This window comes from Neopelma chrysocephalum, unplaced genomic scaffold (genome assembly GCF_003984885.1).
Source record: "Neopelma chrysocephalum unplaced genomic scaffold, ASM398488v2 Primary Assembly neopelma1_165, whole genome shotgun sequence".
In the NCBI taxonomy this organism is placed as follows: Eukaryota; Metazoa; Chordata; class Aves; order Passeriformes; family Pipridae; genus Neopelma; species Neopelma chrysocephalum.
Genome location: NW_020897827.1, coordinates 411131 through 431239, shown reverse-complemented (window position 1 = coordinate 431239; position 20109 = coordinate 411131). Strand labels below are relative to the sequence as shown.

At 62.9% G+C, this 20109-nt stretch overlaps 2 protein-coding genes across 4 annotated transcripts in view; one reads left to right on the top strand and one right to left on the bottom strand.

The window, feature by feature from the left end:
- ACBD4 (acyl-CoA binding domain containing 4) overlaps positions 1-4171 on the bottom strand; it is a 7046-nt gene extending 2875 nt beyond the window's left edge. Inside the window, 6 exon segments of the mRNA XM_027701679.1 lie at positions 165-271; positions 1199-1312; positions 3490-3610; positions 3681-3765; positions 3843-3963; positions 4041-4171. Coding sequence (XP_027557480.1) covers positions 165-271; positions 1199-1312; positions 3490-3610; positions 3681-3765; positions 3843-3963; positions 4041-4110 — 618 coding nt within the window. The 5' untranslated portion in view covers positions 4111-4171.
- Positions 4172-8016: 3845 nt separating this feature from the next.
- On the top strand, positions 8017-20070 carry PLCD3 (phospholipase C delta 3). Of its 3 annotated transcripts, none has more exons than XM_027701676.1 (16): positions 8017-8293; positions 11059-11220; positions 12318-12546; positions 12624-12753; positions 13256-13481; positions 14298-14499; positions 14626-14770; positions 14846-14998; positions 15100-15246; positions 15485-15511; positions 16156-16315; positions 17128-17244; positions 17331-17479; positions 18124-18259; positions 19329-19478; positions 19565-20070. In XM_027701676.1, exons 1-16 carry the CDS (start codon positions 8191-8193, stop codon positions 19651-19653), a joined length of 2325 nt encoding a protein of 774 aa, XP_027557477.1. In that variant the 5' UTR covers positions 8017-8190; the 3' UTR covers positions 19654-20070. The 3 variants fall into 3 exon arrangements, with proteins under 3 accessions (XP_027557477.1, XP_027557476.1, XP_027557478.1); XM_027701675.1 differs by having other exon boundaries at positions 15097-15246; XM_027701677.1 differs by lacking the exons at positions 19329-19478; positions 19565-20070 and having other exon boundaries at positions 15097-15246; positions 17331-17406; positions 18124-18199.
- The last annotated feature ends 39 nt before the right edge of the window (positions 20071-20109 follow it).

Below are 20109 nucleotides of genomic sequence, written 5' to 3'. Positions count from 1 at the left end.
GTTGCAGATGTGTCTGTGCAGTGTGGGGATGTGTCTGTGCAGTGTGGGGATGTGTCTGAGCACTGTGGGGATGTGTCTGTGCAGTTGCAGATGTGTCTGTGCAGCCCAGGCAGGGCAGGGCTGGCAGCTGGCAAAGCCTCCAGTGCTCCCCAGCCCCCCGTTACCTTCTCGGGCTCCCCCTGCTCCAGGGTGTCGCAGTACATGTCCCCCTCGGAGTCACTGGTCACCTGGCTGCCCTCAAGCCCCTCGGTGGCAGGAGCCAGCCCACCTCCTGCAAGGGAAGCACCTGGCTCAGCCACGGGCAGGGCAGGGGGTTCTGGCCGTGTCTCGGGGGCAGCAGGTCCCCAAGTGGACCAGGAGGAACCTGTGTGCACAGGGGCAGGCGGCAGGAGGAGGAAGCTGAGCCGCGGAGGGGGAGGGAATTGGCTCTGTTAACACCACCCAGATCATGGCTGTGAATCCAAGGACTGAATTCCCCCTTCTCCTGCCCACAGTGTCCCATTCACACAACCCCCTGAGCCCCCGGGGCAGCAGCGTGCCCTGTCACACAGGCAGTGACCCTGCCCGGCTCCCCGGGCACTGCCAGCCCCGCTGCTCCAGGGTGGGCACGGCCAGGACACTGCTCCAGGGTGGGCACGGCCGGGACGCTGCTCCAGGGTGGGCACGGCCGGGACGCTGCTCCGTGACCATATTTGCTCCTGGGGGAAAGGCTGGAGCGGCGGGAGGGACGTCCCCGGAGGAAGCACCCTGCTCATGCTGGGGCACAGCCAGGGGCCCCTCGAGGGGGGCACAGGGAGGCCGTGGGCATGAGGGCTGGGTGAGGAAAGCCAGGGCTGAGCCGGGAATCCCAGTGCCAAGGAAGGGGTGGGCTTGGCTTGAGCCGAGGGAGAACATCCTCACACAGATCATGGACCTTGCAGGGTGATGGTTTCCCAGTCCACGGAGAAACACCCTCCCCTGCTTCCTGCAGTTTAGACCCCTTTGCAGAGGTACAAGCGAGGCAGAGTGAATCCCCACACCCAGGGTTCCTCCAGCATGGGGAGCAGGATGCAAGAAGAGCCCCAGTTTGCCTGGAAACACTGGCAGGGCTGGAGCAGGGGTGCCTGAAGCCAACAGCTCTGCAGATGGGTGGAGGCCCAGCCCCAGTGCCTCCTCCACGGGGTGTCTGCCGGGTGCTGGACACACCAGGGAGACCAACCTGGCACGTGCTGCCCGTCCCGCTGCTCCCCGGGCAGGGCATCCTCGGGGCTCTCCGGGGCCGGGCTGCTCCCTGGCACATCCTGGATGGGGCCGTCCGGCTGTTCCCGACTGTCTGCACGGAGGGAACAGGCAGAGGATTAACGTGCTGTGGTGTCCTGGCAGCGCTGGCTCTTGGTTGGGCTCAGCACTGCTGCCCAGGAACCAACATGAGCTAAAGCAGCCAGCAGGGTCTGCCCCACACAGACCAGCCGGGGGTGGCAGGGGCGTCCCTGTCCCCGAGCCCCCCCCGAGGCAGCAGGCAGAGGGATCAGTGCTGGGTGACAGCTGGGTAAACACTGCCAGGTGACTGTCCTGTCCCCTGGCAGGGCCCACAGCCCACGGCACAACCCACCCCAACAAACAGCCTCACGCAAGAAGCGTTGGCTGCAAGAGCCTTGTCTGGGCAGCAACACCCCAAGAACTTCCTGATGGGGCCCCAGCCCTTCCCACTGCCCCGTGGGGCCTGCGGGGTTAATCCCAGCCCTGCTTCCAGCAGTTCCCAGGACTTTGATCCCTGCTCCTGGGCAGGCAGGTGTGTGGAAATGCTGCCCTGCTGCTCCTTGCCTGCACTTCTCTCCTGTTCCCAACCTGCCTTTGCCATCACGGCAGAACACAGGACTCCCAGAGCCCACTGAAGGGGCAAGGGCAGCCCCCACCCCACACAGGGGTTAGTGCCAGGGCTGCCCCACTCCAGGACTGTCACCATTCCCTAATCTCTCCCCAGGGTGGGCTGTGACCTTGCAGGGTAAGGTCAGGCAGGGTCCTGTCACCTCCCACAGCACAGCACCAGGACAGACCCGGCTCCAACCAGCCACGTTCACAAGACTCTGGTGAAAGCACCACTCACTGGAGATCTGCTGGGATCTGGAGCCACCCAAGATTTGGGGTCCAAGTGCTACTTTATGATGTGTTGACTTTGTAACCAAACAAAACCAAACCTGCCCAGACTCCCACCTCTGTCCCCCAAAAGCACCTGCTGGAGGCACCTGCCACGCTCTGCTCTCTGAAATCCCCTCTCTGCTCTGGTTCACGGCAACCAAAGCTGCAATCCCACAGTCTGAAGGTGGGTTGGGGAAGCTTTAACACAAATGACTCAACACACCTCCAGGAGTTCAGTGCTTTACACACTGTCCCAGCCACCCTGGGCTCATTGGCTCCATGGGCGCTGCCAGGTTTAGATTTAAGGGACAGTGGCATCTGTCAGTGACACTCCCAAGTGGATAATGACCAGGAGTTTAGACCCAGCTTCTACAGTCCAGTGAAAAACTGAGCCTGTTTGCCTTTTAAAGGGATTCAGCACCCACATTAAGAACAAAGCACCTGGGTACCACGGGATGGAGAGGCCACCCTGAGGCCAAGCCTTACAGACTGCGTATTTTCAGCATCCCTGTTGGAAGTAGGGAACTGTCAGGCACAGGACAGCCTGGGGACAGGCAGGGAATGAGTCTGTTTGTCATGGCTCTCCCAGAGCACTCTCAGTTCACACACCTGCTGTGAAAATGCCTTGAAAACTCCTGTGCTGCTGAGCCGACCCACTGGTGACACGGCACAGCTGACACCTTTCTGAGCCCCCACATCAGCCCCCTGCTCCCCTGGGTGCTCCTCACAAGTCAGATACACCCAGGACAGCCCAGAGCCAGGGGTGGGACAGGCCCCCAGCACCATCCCAGCACCCTCCCAGCACGAGGCAGCAGCCAGAGGCATGGAAAGGGCTGGGAAGGATTCTCCTCTAGCACAGCCTGGATTAAATAATCCCATTTCTCAACCCCAGTTTCTCCACATCCACTCCACGCAAAAACTGGCTGGTCTATCCAGGTGTTTACATCAGATGACCTGGAGGTGAGCCAGAGCCAAGGGAAAGCACAGCCTCGCTGGGAGCTGATCCCTGCTCCACTGTTTACAGGGATTAGGGCCAAGGGGCACTTGGAAGCCAAATCTCAAACTCTCACTGCGAAGTTTTGCAGAGAGAGAGCCCAGACTGAAGAGACACCTGTGTCACACAACAGGACACTTGTCTGGGGGTGCCCAAACATCCCCTTGGCAGCAGCTGTGCCACAGCAGGTGGGATGTGGTGTCCCCCATCCCTCAGGGAGCAGCAGCAGGATGTGCCCCGGGGCAGAGCAGAGCCCAGAGGTGTTGTTTGTCCCGGTGCAGCCCCAAGCAGGGACCAGCAGCAGCGCTGTGCCAGGAGGGGAGCACAGAGGGGAGGGATGCGCCGGGCACAGCCGGAGCGCAGCGGCTCCCACTCACCCCCTTTCCTCTTGAAGAAGGACTCGGGGGGCCGGGGCATGTCGTGGATCACCTAGTAGAGCGGCTCGAAGTAGCGGAACATCTCCTGCGTGGTCTCGTCCATGGGCACGGTGTCGATGACCTGCGGAGGGACGCGGCTGGACACGGGCGGCCCCGGCAGCGCGGCCCGGCCCCGCCGCCCGCCCCGTTACCTTCTGGGCCACCTTCTTCATCTCCGCCACGTACGCGGCCATCGCCTCCTCCTTGGACATCCTCCCCAGGCTGTGCCACGCGTCCCTGCGGGGCCGGGCGGGTGAACAGGACCCGACCCGGGACACGAGCCGGGACCCAACCGGGACATCCCCCGCTCTTACCACTTGTACCGGCCGATGGGGTCCCAGAAGCCGGGCCGCGGGCCCTGGCAGCACCCCGCCGTCGCCTGCTTGTAGTAGCTGTAGAAGCGCAGCATCTCCTCGTAGGAGGGCCGGTACGCCCCTGCGGGACACGGCTCAGCGGGGCCGCCTCGGCGGCGCGGCCGCCCGGCCCCGGCCCCGGCGCCCCCACCTACTCACCGCTCCGCGGCAGCCCCTGGATCACCTGAACGGCGGCGCGGAACTGCGCCCCGCAGCTCGGCTCCTCCATGGTGGGACCGGGACCGGCACCAGCCCCGCACCGACCCCGGCACCGGCACCGGTGCGGGTCCCTCTCCGTGCGGGGACACGGCGGGGCCAATCGGCGCCCGCCTTACATCGGCCACAGCGCGCCACGCCCTATCAGCGCTCGCCTTTCATCGGCCCCTCCAATCAGCGCCCCGCTCCCCGGATGGGACGCCCCGCCCCTTCCCCCCCGCTCCCGGCGCTGAGCGCGGTGCGGGCGCCCCCTGCCGGCGAGTGGGTGCAGGTGCGGGGGGAGGTCCCGGCGCCGCCTTGCGGGGATGGGCGGAACTGCAGGGACAGGGAGCGGGATAGTGGGACAGGGAGCGGGATAGTGGGATAGACTGGGATAGTGGGACAGGGACTGGGATAGTGGGATAGGGAGCGGGATAGTGGGACAGGGAGTGGGATAGTGGGATAGGGACTGGGATAATGGGATAGAGACTGGGATAGTGGGACAGGGACTGGGATAGTGGGACAGGGAGCAGGATAGTGGGACAGGGAGTGGGATAGTGGGACAGGGACTGGGATAGTGGGACAGGGAGAGCGGGATAGTGGGACAGAGAGCGGGATAGGGCATGGGAGAGTGTGATAGGGCACAGGAGAGCGGGATAGTGGGACAGGAGAGTGCAATGGGACAGTGCAGAGGGACAGTGCTCCAGTGCTCCGTGACTCTGCACCAGGCACAGGGACAGTGCTCAGGGACAGCGCACTGGGATGTTCACCCACCTGGGCTGTGCAGCAGGACAGGGTGGGTGGGAAGTGCCAGGGCACAGCGATTCTCTGGGACACTGGCACAGGTTGCCCAGAGAAGCTGTGGCTGCCCTATCCCTGGAAGTGTCCAAGGCCAGGTTGGATGGGGCTTGGAGCAACCTGGGCTGGTGGAAGGTGTCCCAGCCCATGGCAGGGGGTGGGAATGGGGTGATCTTTAAGGTCCCTTCCCTCCCAAACCATTCTGGGATTCCATGATCAGGATGGCACCAGGCATCGGGACAATGCACTGGGCTCACCCACCAAGGGCCCCAGGGGAATGGACCAGGGGCCTGGGACAGTGCACTGGGAAACTGGGATGAAGTACTGGGACAGTGCACTGGGAAACTGGGATATGGCACTGGGACAGTGGTATGGAGGCCCTGACCAGGGGCACGGTCCCACTGCATGCAGAGGGAACATCTGGCTCAGGCAGAGCAGTTGTTAATTATTATCCAGCTTTACCCACTGTTACTTTTATCCAGTGTATACTTTTATCCACTGTTAATTATTATCCAACTTTATTAATTATGATAGTGAGGAAGAGGCAGAATTTGGGGTCCCCGAGCCCCTGAGGTGAAGCTTTTCCTCCTCCTCTCCTCCTTCCCCCTCTGCTCCGAGGGCTTTCCTTGAAGGCAGGGCACTGTGGGGACATGGGGACATGTCCCTGGAGGTATGAGGTGCCCTGGGGATGGGGGATGTTCTGGGTGCCCTGAGGACTGCCTGGATCCCCTGTTCTCCCAGGGCTGGATTCTGGGATTGGGGTGCAGAGCAGCTTTCAGCAGCTCCATCGTTGCCTCACACACCAATTTTCTAACCTTAATCCCACCTCCAAATCCCAAATCCAAGTAGGGTCAACACCTCCCCCCCCCTAAACTCCCCTAAATCCCATCCCTCAACCCCTGGAGAAACATTTCCTTTCTAAAAATTGAAGGCAAATAAATAAATAAAATGAAATAAATAAGAAACACAACAAATAAAATCAGCAAAGCCTTTTAAAGCCCCGGCCATTTCCGAGCTCTGACTCAGGATTCCTGCTCGGAACGGCCACAAGGCCTCTCTGGCTCCCACTCCCGGCAAATCCGGCCCCGAATCCCGAGCGCTGATTCACGGCACACGTGCTGTGCTATAAGCGGCCGGGAATGCTGTTTTCCATGGGATCCTTTCCAACTCGCCGGCGGGCGGGAGAAAATAGCAACGCTGCGGGCGGGGAGAGGGGGAATCGCACCGGGATTTGTTTGTGCTGTGGATTTTGCAGCGAGGGGTGTTTATCCCGGTTCATTTCACCAGGTCAGGGCATCTGTTGCTGAATTCCCGGGAATGCAATTTCCATGGGAGGAAGAGAACTTGGAGCAGAGCCCGGTTTTGGGGTTGCAAGTGCATTTTTTGGGGGGGGACTGTGGTGTCCCCGTGTCCCCAGGGTATTCAGGAACAGCTTTATCCCCCCCCCACCACCACAGCCAAGGGACTGCCCAGATGTGCCTCCAGCTGTCCAGATGTTGTGTTGCCCAGGTCTCGAACAGCAGCCCCGAGGCACTGCCCAGGCTGACCAAATGCTCCCCTGCAGGTGCAGATGTTGCTCTTGGGTAACCAGACACTGCCCCAGGAATGCCCAGATGTTGCTCTGGGTGTCCAGATGTTGCTTGAGGTACACAGATATCACTCAGGATGCCCAGATATTGCCCAAAAATGCCCGGGTGCTGCCCTGCATGTACAGGTGTTGCTCCAGGATCACCTGAGATCACCCAGGATGCCCAGAAGTTGCCCCAGGGTGTCCTGGTGTTGCTCCAGGTGTCCAGATGTTGCTCCAGGATGCTCCAACATCCCCCAGGGTGCCCAGACGCTGCTATGGGTGCCCTGATGCTGCCCCTCATGTACAGATGTTTCACCAGGACAACCAGAGATCACCCAGGATGCCCGAATGTTGCCCCAGGGTGTCCGGGTGTTGCTCTAGGATACTCCAATATCCCCCAGGATATCCAGAGTTGCCCCAAGGTGCCCAGATGCTGCCCAGATGTTGCTCTAAGTTGCCCAGCTGTCACCCCTGGCTACCCAGCTGTCCCACCCAGGGTCTGGCTGTGCTGCTGCCACACTGACCCTAGAGAAAGTCACCTCCTCTCCCTGTCCTGCAGCTCCTGGTCCCCACAGCCTGGCCAGGCCTGGGGTGGCTTCCCTGCTCTCCTGGACACTGTGGATTTTTGGAAGAAGCCTGTGGCCACCCATCCCTCCCTCCCCACCAACCCTCAGCAAGTGGTGGCTGTGGGAAAGGTGTGTAAAAAGGCAAGAGGCGACAGAAGGAGAGGAAATGGCCTCAAGCTGTGCCAGAGGATGGTCAGGCTGGACATCTGAAAGAATTTCTTTATGGAAAAGGTGGTCAGCCCCCCTGGAAGGGGATGCCCAGGGAGGTGGAGGAGTCCTCATCCCTGGAGGTGTCCAAGGAAGGACTGGACGTGGCACTCAGTGCTCTGGGCTGGTGACAAGGTGGGGATGGGTCACAGGTTGGACTCGATGATCTTGGAGGGCTTTTCCAACCTCAGGGATTCTGTGATAAGTGTGTTTGTGGCTGCACACACACACACACACACATCACACACACACACACTTATCACACACACACACGTGTGAGGACCTGCACACACACGTGGGGCTCTGGGACTGGCACTGCCCAGCTCATGCTGCTGCCACTCCCTGGCTCCTGCTGCTGTCCCACCAGCAAGTACAGTCCCCTGGGGGTCCCAACGCCTGCCTGCAACCCCTCAGCCCTGGTGCCACCCGGCCCATGTGCTGGGGACTGAGTGGGCACGGCAGGACTGGGTCCCCAGGTGCGATGGCAGAAGGGGTCCCGTGTGTCCCCACGTCCCTCAGCTGGTGGAAGGGGTCCCTGGTCCCCACCGGTACCGCCGGTACTGCCATTAGGGCAGAGCGGGACCCGCTGTGCAGAACGAATACCCGGTGCTGCCCTGGCCCGTTCCCGGTGCAGAACGAGCCCCGGAGCAGCCCCGTCCCGGAGCGGCCCCGTCCCCCACCGGCACAAACGGTTAACGCGGCCCGGGCCGCGATGTGGCTCCTCCCGGTCCCTCCCCGCGGCCGGCCCCGGTCCCGGCGGGGCCGCCCAGCCCCGGTCCAGCCCCAGCGCCGACCTCCGCCACCGCCCAGCCCGGCTGCACCGGCCGGGAGCACCGGGAGCACCGGGACAACCAGAACTACCGCGGGCACCGGGGCGTCGGTGGCACCGGGAGTAGCGGGGTACCGGGAACACCGGGAGCACCGAGGGCACCGGGGACATCGGGAGTACCGGCCGTGCCGGGGGTCCCGCACGATGATCTGCGGCAGGAAGGCGCGTCCCGCCGCCGAGCAGCCCCGCGCCCCGTCGGACGGTGCCGGTGGCTCCCGGAGGTCCGGGAGAGCCCTGAAGAAAATGGGTGAGTCCCGGGACCACCGGGGGGAGCCGGGCAGAAACTCCGGGAGGGCTGCGCCGGACGGGGACCGGGAGGGATCTCGGTGACTGGGAGGGTCTCTGAAGTGGGTGGGGACCCTCATGGCAGGAATGGGTCCCCCATGGAAGGGAAGAGACCCCCCATGGCAGGGAGGGGAACCCCCATGACAGAGAGAGTCCCCCATGGCAGGGAGGGGTCTCTTACAGAAGGGATGGGGGCCTGCATGGCAGGGAGGGGACACCATGACAGAGAGAGGGTCTTCCCTTGGAAGACCTCCCATGGAAGACCCCTCCCTTGCCCCCACGGAAAAGAGGAGGACCCCTATGGCAGGGAGGGGACACCCACGGCAGGGCTGGGACCCCCAGGATAGCCAGGGAATGGTCTCCATGGCTGGATGAGGTCCTGCTGTGGGGAGGGGTCCATAAAGCCACGAGGGCCCCCATGGCAGGGATTGTCCCCAGAGGAGATGGGGTCCCCACTGGCAGAGATGGGTCCCCATGGCAGGGGCCATTCCCGAGGTGGATGGATTCCCCCACATCAGGGAAGGGTCCCTGTGGCTGGGAGGGGTCTCCAAGGCAGCCCCAGAGTATCTGTGTATCACCCCAGCTGTTGGGGGACAACAGGGTCAGGGTTTGGCCACATCACAGGTGACAGGAGCCCCCACTCAGGGTGTTTATTGTCCCCAAGGCTCAGCTCCTGCTCCTTGGGTCCCTCACCAAGGCCCTGCCTCAGTTTCCCCACCCAAGGGTGCTGCCCATGGCGTTGTTGGCCCGGGGCCCTCTGGCCCATGGGGTGTGTGCAGGGGGAGTGGATGCCCAGGAAGGTCAAGGGGCACCCACGGGAGTGGCTGGATCTGGAGTGGATACAGAGGGCAGGGGTGGATCTGCCTCGGGCTGCTTTGGACACGGGGCCGTGGGCCTGGAGCTGCACAGCTTCATGCAGCAATATATCCATGGGTCTGTGTCCGTGTGTCTGTGCATCCCTGTGTCTGTGTGTCACTGTGTCCATGTGTCTGTGCGTCCCTGTGTCTATGTGTCTGTGCGTCCCTGTGTCCCTGTGTCCCTGTGTCCCTGTGTCTGTGTGTCCCTGTGTCCCTGTGTCTGTGCATCCATACACTTGTGCATCCGTGTACCCTCTTGCCCGTGTGTCTGTGTGTCCTTGCATCACTGCATCCACCCATCCCTGTACCTCTATGTCTGTGCATCCATGTATCCAAATGTCCATATATCCCTGCATCTCCAAATCCGTGGGTCCATGTATGGGTGCATCCCTATGTCCAGGTGCACCTGTGACTGACCATCTGTGTCCATGTGCCTGTATCCATGCATCCATGCATCCATGCACCTGTGCATCCATTTACTTGAACATTCATGTGTCTGTATGTCCTTGCATCAGTGCATCCATGTATCCATATGTCCTTGCATCAGTGCATCCATGTATCCATACGTCCTTGCATCTCTGTATCCACATATCCAGACATCCCTGCCTCTCTATATCCATGTATCCAGACATCCCTGCATGTCTATATCCGTGCATCCATATGTCCATGTATCAGTGCATCATGTCCATGCATCCATGTATCCATGCATCCATGAGTCCATGCATCCATGCACCTGTGCCCATGTGTCTGACAATCCCTGTGCCTATCCCTGTGCCCACATACCTGTATCCATGTGTCCATACATCTGTGCATCCATGTGCTTGTGCACCCGTGTCCCTGTACCTGCCCTCAATCCTGCATCTTGGGCAGGATGTGACCTCACGGGAGGTGGTGGCTGCTGTTGGTCACATCCCCAAGGCCATGGCCAGCTCGGGATGTTCCCTGTGAGCCCCACAGGGCTCTTTCCCAGCCCAGGAGAGGGATCTCCAGCTGGAGAGGGACACGGCTGCTGGGGCCGTTTGGAGTGGCTGCCAAAACAAAAAATGGAGGAAATAACCATTCTGTGGATAGATGGAAAAGTCCCGGCCGGGGCGTGGGCCCTGAGTCCCCCGAGGCCACCCTGTCATTGTTCCCAGCCTGGGCTCTGCTGCTGGCACCGTCCTGGCGCCCTCCATGAGGGATCTGGGCAGCCTGGCTGGGGTTTGGCAGCTGGGCTGTGTCACTGGGCTGTGTCACTGTGTCCCCCCAGACAGGCACACAGTGCTCCGGAGGGGCAGTGCTCCTGCCTGCCCTGTCCCATCCCAACCCACTCCTGTCCCATCTCCTCATTCCATCATGTCCCATCCTGCCCTGTCTTCCCTGTCCCATCCTGTCCTGTCCTACCCTGTCCTGTCCTGTCATGTTTGCCCTGCCCACTCTGCCCCATCCAGTCCAGTCTGCCCCACCCTGTTTTGTCCAATCCTACCTGTCCCATCCTGTCCCATCCTGTCCCATCTGTACTGTCACAATGTGTCACATATTTCCCATCCCATCACCCTCTCCTGTCCATCTCACCCTGTCCTGTCCCAGCCCTCCATCCTGTCCCATGCCTGGGCTGTGCCATTCTGTCCCATCGTGTCTGTCCCATTCAATTCCAGTTTGTCCCATCCAATTCCATCCTGTCCCACGGCATCACATCTGTCCTGTCCCACCTGTCCCGTGCCATCCCATGGGATGTGCAGGAGTGTACACATGCAGATGTGCACACAGATGTGCACCGACCCCCCTCACTCCCACCCGACACCCCCAGTACACCCTGAGAACCTCCAGCACCCCCCAGTACCCCAAATGCCTCCGGTGCCCCCCAGCAGCCCATGGCTGGTCCCCACAGGCCTGACAGAGGACGAGGACATCAAGCAGATGCTCCAGGGGTCCCTGCTCCGGAAGGTCCGGGCCCGGGGGGGCTCCCGGGAGCGGCTGTTCCGCCTGCAGGAGGACGGGCTGACCGTGTGCTTCGAGGGACGCTTCGGGCGCACCCGCTCCCCCCAGAGCTGTGAGTGCACTGGGGACCCTCCCTGGGGGCTCGGGGACCCTGGGCCACATCCTGCACAGCCACGAGCTGCAGGGAGGGGCCAGGGCCTGGGCAGTGTCACAACAATGCCCACAGGGATTCCCACCTGTGGACCAGACACTTGTCCAGGACCTAGATCCCGTCCCAGACTCCCACTCAGATCCCCACCCAGGACTCAGATCCCAATCCAGGACCTAGTTCACAACCAGGACCTGGACTCCCACCCAGAATCCAGATCCCAGCGTGAGACCCAGACCCACCCAGACCCTACCCCAGGACCTGGACCCCCACGCAGGACTCAGACCCATTCCCAGCACCCAGAACCCCACCTTGGACCCCCACCTTGGACCCAGACCACAGCCTTGTTCCCAGACCCCCACCCAAGACTTGGATCCCCACTCAGAACCCAGACCCCACCTGAGTTCCAGACCCCCACCCAGGATTCAGACCCCAGCCCAGGACTTAAACCCCATCTCTATCCCCACCGGGGACCTGGACCCCAGGCCCCCACCCAGCACCCAGACCCCAATCCAGGACCCAAACTCCCAACAAGGGCCCAGACCCCAGTCCAGGACCTGCACCCACAGCCTAGGACTCAGACCATCACCCAAGATGTGAACCCCACTCCGGAACATGGACCCCCACCCCGGACCCGGACCTCAACCCACTGCACCCAGTGCCTCCCAGTGCCTCCCAGTGCCTCCCAGTACACCCCATGCCGAGCCCCCAGAGGCCCCGCCCTTCCCTATCCCTCTTGGGAGGTCCCGTCTCCATCCTGGCCAGACTCTGTCCCCGCTCCAGGCGTCACCCCTCTCCTTCCATCCTCTTGTCTGGGATGGGTGCCCGGCGCTGGCAGCGCCGCGAGGCAGCTCCGTCCCGTGCCCGTCCCCGCGGGGACAGCGGCCACCGCCCCTGTCTCGCCGGGGATTAGCGGGTTAAGCCCGGCTGCCGCACCGGCGGGAGCCGAGCGCTGTCCCCGGGGGTGTCCGTGAGGGGCCGGGGTGTCTCGCCGGGATGTTCGCGGGCGGGTGACGCGCCGAGGGAGCGGGTCCATCGCCACCCCCGCGCTGTCCCCGCAGTCTCGGTGACTCACGTCGAGGGGGTGCGCGAGGGACACCAGTCGGAGGGGCTACGCAAGCACGGGGCCGCCTTCCCCGAGCGCCACTGCTTCACCCTCGTCTTCAAGGGCCGGCGCAAGAACCTGGACCTGGCGGCCCGCAGCGAGGAGCACGCCCGGCACTGGGTGCAGGGGCTCGCCAAGCTCATGGGGCGGCTGCAGGCCATGAGCCAGATGGAGAAGCTCGACCAGTATCCTTTGTGGGAGCTCTGGGGGGGCTCGGGGGGCAGGTTGTGCCGGGTGGTTTGCGGTTCCTTACCCAGTGTAGTTGGATCCACGGGGTCCTGCAGAAAGCAGACAAGAACAAGGACAACAAGATGTCCTTCCAGGAGGTGAAGAACATGTTGAGGATGCTCAACATCGACATGGACAATGTCTATGCCTCCAAACTCTTCAAGGTACTCATCCCATGGGTCCACCACCCGCTGTCCCTGCTGCTGTCACCGCAGGGAATGCTGGCTCCTTCTCTGCTTCCTTCTCTGCAGAGAACTGACCAACTCCTCACACCCAAAGCCACCCACCACCACCAATGGTTGGGGCCCATCAGGAGCAGGAGCACACGGTGGGGTGGGGTGAGCTGCCACCCCCTCCCACTGCCCCCAGGGTCCTCAGGGTGTGACATTTCCCCACCATGGGGAGCTGTCTCCAGAGGCATCTCCCAAGGTTCCCTTTCCTGTGGAAATCGAGACACGGAGCTCTGCTCCATCCTGGACTGGAGGGTCAGAGGGCTGTGGGTGGGAGGACAGGGGGGACATGCCAGCGATTGAGACCCCCAAACTCATCACACACACTGTCAGGCAGGAGAAGGCAGGGGGTGGATGTACCCTCTCCCCAAGGGCAGTGGGGTGGACATCACCCCCATGGCTGCCCCCAACCTGTCCCCACCCTGTGTCCCGTCAGGAGTGTGACCACTCGGGCAACGAGCGGCTGGAGGGCCGGGAGCTGGAGGAGTTTTGCCGGCGGCTCCTGCGGCGGCCGGAGCTGGAGGAGCTTTTCGGGCGCTACTCGGGCGAGGATCGTGTCCTGTCGGCCGAGGAGCTGCGGGATTTCCTGCGGGATCAGGGCGAGGACTCCAGCCTGCGCCAGGCCCGCGCCATCATCCGCAAACACGAGCTCAACGACAAGGGTAGGGCTGGGCCGGGCGGTGGGATGGGCACAGATGGAGCTACGGGAGGTCATGGATGGTGTGGGGATGAGGCTCTGCTTGGTGATGTCACCCCTTCCAAACTGGTATGGGATCCTCCAAGGCTTGGGTGAGTGTCCCCGAGTGTCCCTTCCCAGAGTGTCAGCCACCCAACACGTGGCCCTGCTGGTCCCTGGGGGATGTGGCACTGCAGGGACAGAGGATGTGAGGGTAGCAGGTGGATTTCCATGTCTCATGGGTGAAGCAGTGCCAGCCCTGGTGGGAACGTGACACTGCCAAGGACCTCTGTGTCCCTTGGGCCCCACCATGGCAGGTCCAGGTGAACATGGCACTAGGAGGGCAGGGGACATCAAGGTGGGGGTGAAGGACCTCTGTGTCTCTTGGGTATCACAGCAGTACCCTCAGGGTAGATGTGGCACTAGCAGGACAGGGGACATCAGTGTGGAGATGGGACACCAAGGGGACCTCCACATCTCCTGGGTGCCATGGTGTTAACATGGCACTGTGAGGACAGAGGGTGGGGTGGGGAGGACATTAGGTGCGAAACTCCACACCTCATGGGTGCCACCATGCCAGGTCCAGGGGGAATGTGGCACTGGCAGGACAAGTGACATCAGGATGGAGATGGGACACTCAAGGGAACTTATGTATTCCCTGGGCACCACAGTCCCAGATCTGGGGTGAACATGGCACTGATGGAACATCCCAGTGGGGACAGTCCCCAGGGTGCCACCCTGCCAGGGTTAGGGTTTAGGATTAGATGCCAGCCCTCTGTGATGGCCACCACCGTGCCCACAGCCAGGCAGCAGGACCTGATGATGCTGGATGGCTTCATGATGTACCTGCTGTCGGCCGCCGGCGACATCCTCAACCAGGAGCACACCAGGGTGCACCAGGACATGAGCCAGCCCCTGAGCCACTACTTCATCTCCTCCTCCCACAACACCTACCTGACCCGCACCCAGATCGGCGGCACCAGCAGCACCGAGGCCTATGCCAAGTGGGTGTCCCTGGCCCCAAGGAGGTGTCCCTGGCCCCAAGGGGGTGTCCTTGGCCCGTGGGGCTCCAGAGGGTCCCGTGGCCTGAGGGGGACAGAGGGACTCAGCCGGTGGTGCTGTGGTGGCAGGGCACTGAGGGCAGGGTGCCGCTGCGTGGAGCTGGACTGCTGGGAGGGCTCTGATGGAGAACCTGTCGTGTACCACGGCCACACCCTCACCTCCAAAATCCTCTTCCGTGACGTCATCGAGAGCATCCGCAGGGCAGCCTTCGAGGTGAGGCGGGTGCTGGAGGTGCTGGGAGGGGTGCTGGGAGCCGGGTGCTGAGCACTGCCCGTCCCCTGTGCCCAGAGATCACCCTACCCCATCATCCTGTCCCTGGAGAACCACTGTGGGCTGGAGCAGCAGGCCACCATGGCCCGGCACATGAAGGCCATCCTGGGGGACCTGCTGTTGACGCAGCCGCTGCAGGGGCAGGACCCCCGTGTTCTCCCCTCCCCGGAGGTAAGGCCACCCCCCTGCCCACGTCCTCATGTCCCCTCTGAGCCCCGAGCTCAGCCCATGTCCCCTCTGAGCCCTGAGCTCGGCCCTTCCTCCCACAGCAGCTGAAGAAAAAGATCCTGGTGAAGGGTAAGAAGCTACCAGAGCTGTGGCAGGAGCCCCGGGGAGTCACCTCCCTTCTGGACCCAGAGGAGGAAGAAGAGGAGGAAGAGGAAGAGGAGGAGAAGATGCAGAACAGAAGCAACCGGCGGGTAAGGGGCTCTCCCAGGGCTCTGGTGCTGGGGTACCACGACATCATGGTGGTGCTGGAGGATCTTGGAGTCTTGGTGGTCCTGATGGATCACAGCATTGCAGTGGTGCTGGGGGGCCAAGGAGTCCTGGTGGTCCTGGAGGACCATGGCATCCTGGAGTGTGCCAGCAGTGCTGGGCCCCGGGGTGGGTGAGCACAGCCAGCACACCCCACTGCAGCCCCGCTCTCTCCTCTTCCAGTCGCTGCAGGAGATCAAACCTCTGCAGGTGGGTTGTGGGATGGAGCTGGGGGGCGATGGGTTGGGTGCCGTGGGGGTGGTGAGTGGCCCAGCAGAGGGGACTGATACTGGAGACCCCTCAGCTCTGCCTCCCTCTTCCCATTGGGTTGGGTGTTCCATTTCTGGGGTTTCTGACACTTCGGGCTCTCCATCACCTCAAGTTCTCCATCATGTTGGGTTGTCCCTCACTTTGGGGTCTCCATCACCTGCAGGGTGATCCCTCGGGGTCTCCATCACCTTGGAGGGGGGGTCTCCATTGCCTCAGTTCTCCATCACCTCAGGGCTCTCTGTCACCTCAAGTTCTCCATCATCTCGGGGTGCCCATTGCTTCGGGGTCTCCATCACCTTGGGGTCTCTGACATCTTGGGTTGTCCATCCCCTTGTGCTCTCCATGACCTCAGGTTCTCAACATGCTTGCTTTGTCCATCAGCCCATGGCCCCATCATTCCATTGCCCGAGGTTCTCCATCACCTCGGGGTCTCCATTGCCTCAGGTTCTCCATCCCTTTGGGGGCTCTCAGGCCTTGGGGCTCTCAGCACTCACCACTAGCAGGGTGGGGGGGTCTGCAGACCCTCGGGCAGGGAGGTGTCCCCCAGAACCAGGGTGGCCCTGACCCCGCGGTGGCTCCCGCAGGCCAAGGACGCGCTGCAGGTGTCCCCGGAGCTGTCGGCCCTGGTGGTTTATTGCCAGGCTGTGCCCTTCCCCGGGCTGGCCCAGGCCCTGCGCCACCCCCAGCCCTGCCACATGTCCTCCTTCAGCGAGAGGAAGGCACGGAAGCTCATCAAGGAGGCGGGTGAGGGTGATGGGATGGGGACAGGGATGGGGACAGGGAAGGGGACAGAGTGGCTCCACGCCCCCAATGTCACTGGGATGCAGGATGGGCTCTGTCACCAGGGTGGCTCCAGGGGTGGTGATCAGGGACATGCTGACCTTGGTTGGGCTGCTCTGGACTGGTGGGACTGGGGTCTGCTGGCAGAGTCTGGGGCCAGAGGGTTGCAGCACTAGGATCAGGGTCTGGGATCAGGGTTTTAGGATGTGGCATCTGGGTCCAGGGTGAGATCTGGGGCTGGGATTAGGATCTGGGTCACAGTCCAGGGACCGAGGTTGGGGGTCAAAGTCTGGGATTGGAGGTCAGGGTCCAGGGTTGAGATCCAAGGTCAGGGTCTGGGGTCCAGGGCTGAGATTAAGATCTGAGTCAGTGTTCAAGATCTGGGGTCCAGGGTCAATGTCCGGGGTCAGGGTCAGGGTCTGGGGTCTAGGGTTGGGATTAGGATGTGGGTCAGTGTCCAGGGTTTTAGTTTGGAGTCTGATGGATCAGGGTGTGGGGTCAGGGTTAAGGTCCAGGGTCAGGGTGTGGGGTCTAAAGCCAAGCTGTGGGGTCAAGGTCTGGGATCCTGGGCTCAGTTTAAGCTCTAGGTCAGCACCCAGGGTCTGAGAACTGGGATCAGGGTCTGGGCTCCAAGTTCAAGGTCCAGGGTTGGGAGCTGAACCGCAGGGCCTGGTTTTGGGGTCCGTGCAACCAAGCAGGCTCTGTCCCTGTCCCCGGGCACACAGGGGGCCCCACACCAGCCCCCGTGGGCCCCGCTCAGCCCTGTCCCTCCCCAGGCCCAGCACTGGTCCGGTACAATGCCCGGCAGCTGAGCCGGGTGTACCCGCTGGGGCTGAAGATGAACTCGGCCAACTACAACCCCCAGGAGATGTGGAACGCTGGCTGCCAGCTGGGTGAGACCCCCCAGCCCCCCGGGGCACCTGGCACCCCCCCCCCAGAGCTGTCACCTGCCCTGACACCCCTCCCGCTGTCCCCACAGTGGCCCTCAACTTCCAGACTCCAGGATATGAGATGGACCTGAACACCGGGCGCTTCCTGGGCAACGGGGGCTGTGGGTACGTCCTGAAGCCCCCCTGCCTGCGCAGCCCCCCCGGGGAGGGGTCCCGGCGCCTGGAGCTGCTCATCAGGGTGAGGGCACCCCACGACCCCTGGGTGGGTGCCACCCGTGGCCCTGCTGGGTGACTCCCATGACATTCCAATGCCTGGCCGCTGCTCCCGGTGACACCAACTCTGCTCCCAACCAGGTGCCACCCACGTCTCTTCTGGGTGACACCAACCCCATGTCCAGGCAGCTGCCACCCCCATGTCCCCTCAGGGTGATGCCAACCCCGTGGCCAGCCAGGTGCCACCTGCACACCTTGTCCTTGGGTGCCACCAACCTCTCTTCCCCTGGGGACACTGACCCTGTCCTCACATCTGTTTGGGTACCACCCATGTCCCTTCTCCTGGGGGCATCAACCCTGTCCCTGTACTCAGATATGTGCCACCCATGTCCCTTTTCCTGGGTGGTACCGATTCTGTTCCTGCACCCAGCCATGTGCCACCTTTGTCCCTTCTCCTGGGTGGCACCAACTCTGTCCCTAAATCCAGCTGGTATCACTGGTGCCCTTCCTACTGGGTGGCATCAACCACCTCCCTTCTCTTCGCCCCGTCCCCAGTCCCAACCAAGTGCCACCCACATCCCCTCTCCCGGGGACACCAGCCCTGTTCCCACAGCCCTGTCCCCCTTGGGCCCCCCTGGTGCCCCTTGTGCCCCAGCCCCCTGTCCCCAGGTGATCACGGCGCAGCAGCTGCCCAAGCTGAACAGGGACAAGGGCAGCTCCATCGTGGATCCCTTCGTGCGCGTGGAGGTCCACGGGGTGCCAGCCGACTGTGCCCGGCAGCAGACCCGGCACAAGCTCAACAACGGTCAGTCTGGGGGCCATCCCAGGGCACCCCAGGGCACCTGATCTCGGGGGGTGCTCCCCTGACCCCCAGGGACATCCCAGGGCACCCCAGGGTCCCCAGTCCTTAGGGCCCCCTGATCCCCAGGACACCTCAGGTCACCCAAACCCCAGAGACATCCCAGGTGCCCCCTTATCCCCAGGGGGGGACAGTCCCCCGGGCCCCCCCCCCCCCCCAGCACCCACCCCCAGCTGCACTGGTGCTCAGGACGTCCCAGTTCCCCCAGTGCCCCTCAGTGCTCTGTCCCCAGCACAGCCTGATCCCCAGCACTGGCAGGGTCCCAGCGTGTCCCATCCTCACCAGTGCTGCTCCCTCCTGGCCTCCAGTACATCCAGCCCAAGCCCAGTATGATGCCCATCCTCCCCAGTATAGCCCATCACAGCCCCAGTATGATCCCCATTCCCCCAGTATAGCCTAGCCTGGCCCCAGTAGGACCTCCATTCTTCCAGCATGATCCCATCCCTCCAGTCCACCGTGGCCCCTGTATGACCACTCTGCTCCCAGTATGGCCCAGTCCAGCACCCCTTTCCCCCACTATGACCACTATTCCCCCAGTATATCTCACTGCAGCATCAGTATGACCCCTATTCCCCCAGTATAGCCCAGTCCAGCACCAGTATGACCCCTTTCCCCCAGTACATCCCACTGCAGCCACAATACGATCCCCATTCCCCCAGTATGACCCATTTCCCCTGTATACCCCACCATGGCCACAGCAGGACCCCCATTCTCCCAGTATAGCCCAGTCCAGCACCAGTATGACCCCCAACCCCCAGCATACCTCCCCACAGCCCCAGCATGACCCCTTTTCCCCAGTATGCCCCACCACAGCCCCAGTATGACCTCCATTCTCCCAGTATAGCCCAGTCTAGCTTCAGCATAACCCCCTTTTCCCCAGTATCACCCCCGCTGCCCCAGTTCCCCCCTGCCCCGTGCAGGGTGGCAGCCGAGCCGGGGCCGGGGTGGGTCTGGGTGGTCCCTGGGGCGGGGGGTGGCCCCGGCGGCCCCTCCCAGCCCCGTCCCGGTGCCGCAGGGTTCAACCCGCGCTGGGAGGAGACGCTGCGGTTCCGGGTGGGGGTCCCCGAGCTGGCCCTGCTCCGCTTCGTGGTGGAGGACTACGACAGCACCTCCTGCAACGACTTCGTGGGGCAGTTCACGCTGCCCCTGCCCAGCCTGCGCACAGGTGGGTGGGTGGGGGGCCACCCCCGCTGCCCCCCGGCTGTGGGGACGGTCCCCCTGCCCCGCGCTGAGCCCCCTCTGTGTCCCCAGGGTACCGGCACATCCACCTGCTCTCCAAGGACGGCGCGTCCCTGTCCCCGGCCACGCTCTTCGTGCACGTCCAGTGCAGGAGCCTGTGAGGTCCCTGGGAGGTCCCCGGGAGGTCCCTGGGAGGTCCCCGTGGGACGGGGGGCGTCGTGTCCCCCCGTGGGGGGCAACGTGCTTCTCCGTGGGGCGGGCACCCTCCTGCTCCCTGCGTGGGGACAGCCCGGGGACACTGCTCACCTGCCCGTGGTGACAGCACCCAAGGGGCTGGGGGACCCCTCTGTAGTGCCCATAGTGCCACCTCATCTGCTGGTTCCCTACTCCTTCCCTCCCTGTCCCTGTGACAGCCAGGATGGGGTGATCAGGCCGTAGAAAAACCCCACAGGGGTGACAGCAACCCCCAAATGTCACCAGCCCTGGCCATGCTTGATGGCAGCTGCAAGGACGGTGCCATCACCACAAGGTCCCCCAGAGGACCCTGCCACCACCTGCCCCACTGTGCCCAGCTGGGGACACACTCCCACCCCTGCCCTGGCACACATTTATACCCC

Coding starts and splice junctions, on each gene's coding strand:
- PLCD3 (XM_027701675.1), top strand. CDS start 8,191: ATGATCTGCGGCAGGAAGGCGCGTCCCGCCGCCGAGCAGCCCCGCGCC. Junction 12,754..13,255: donor ATGCCTCCAAACTCTTCAAG/GTACTCATCCCA, acceptor GTGTCCCGTCAG/GAGTGTGACCACTCGGGCAA. Junction 14,500..14,625: donor AGCACCGAGGCCTATGCCAA/GTGGGTGTCCCT, acceptor CTGTGGTGGCAG/GGCACTGAGGGCAGGGTGCC.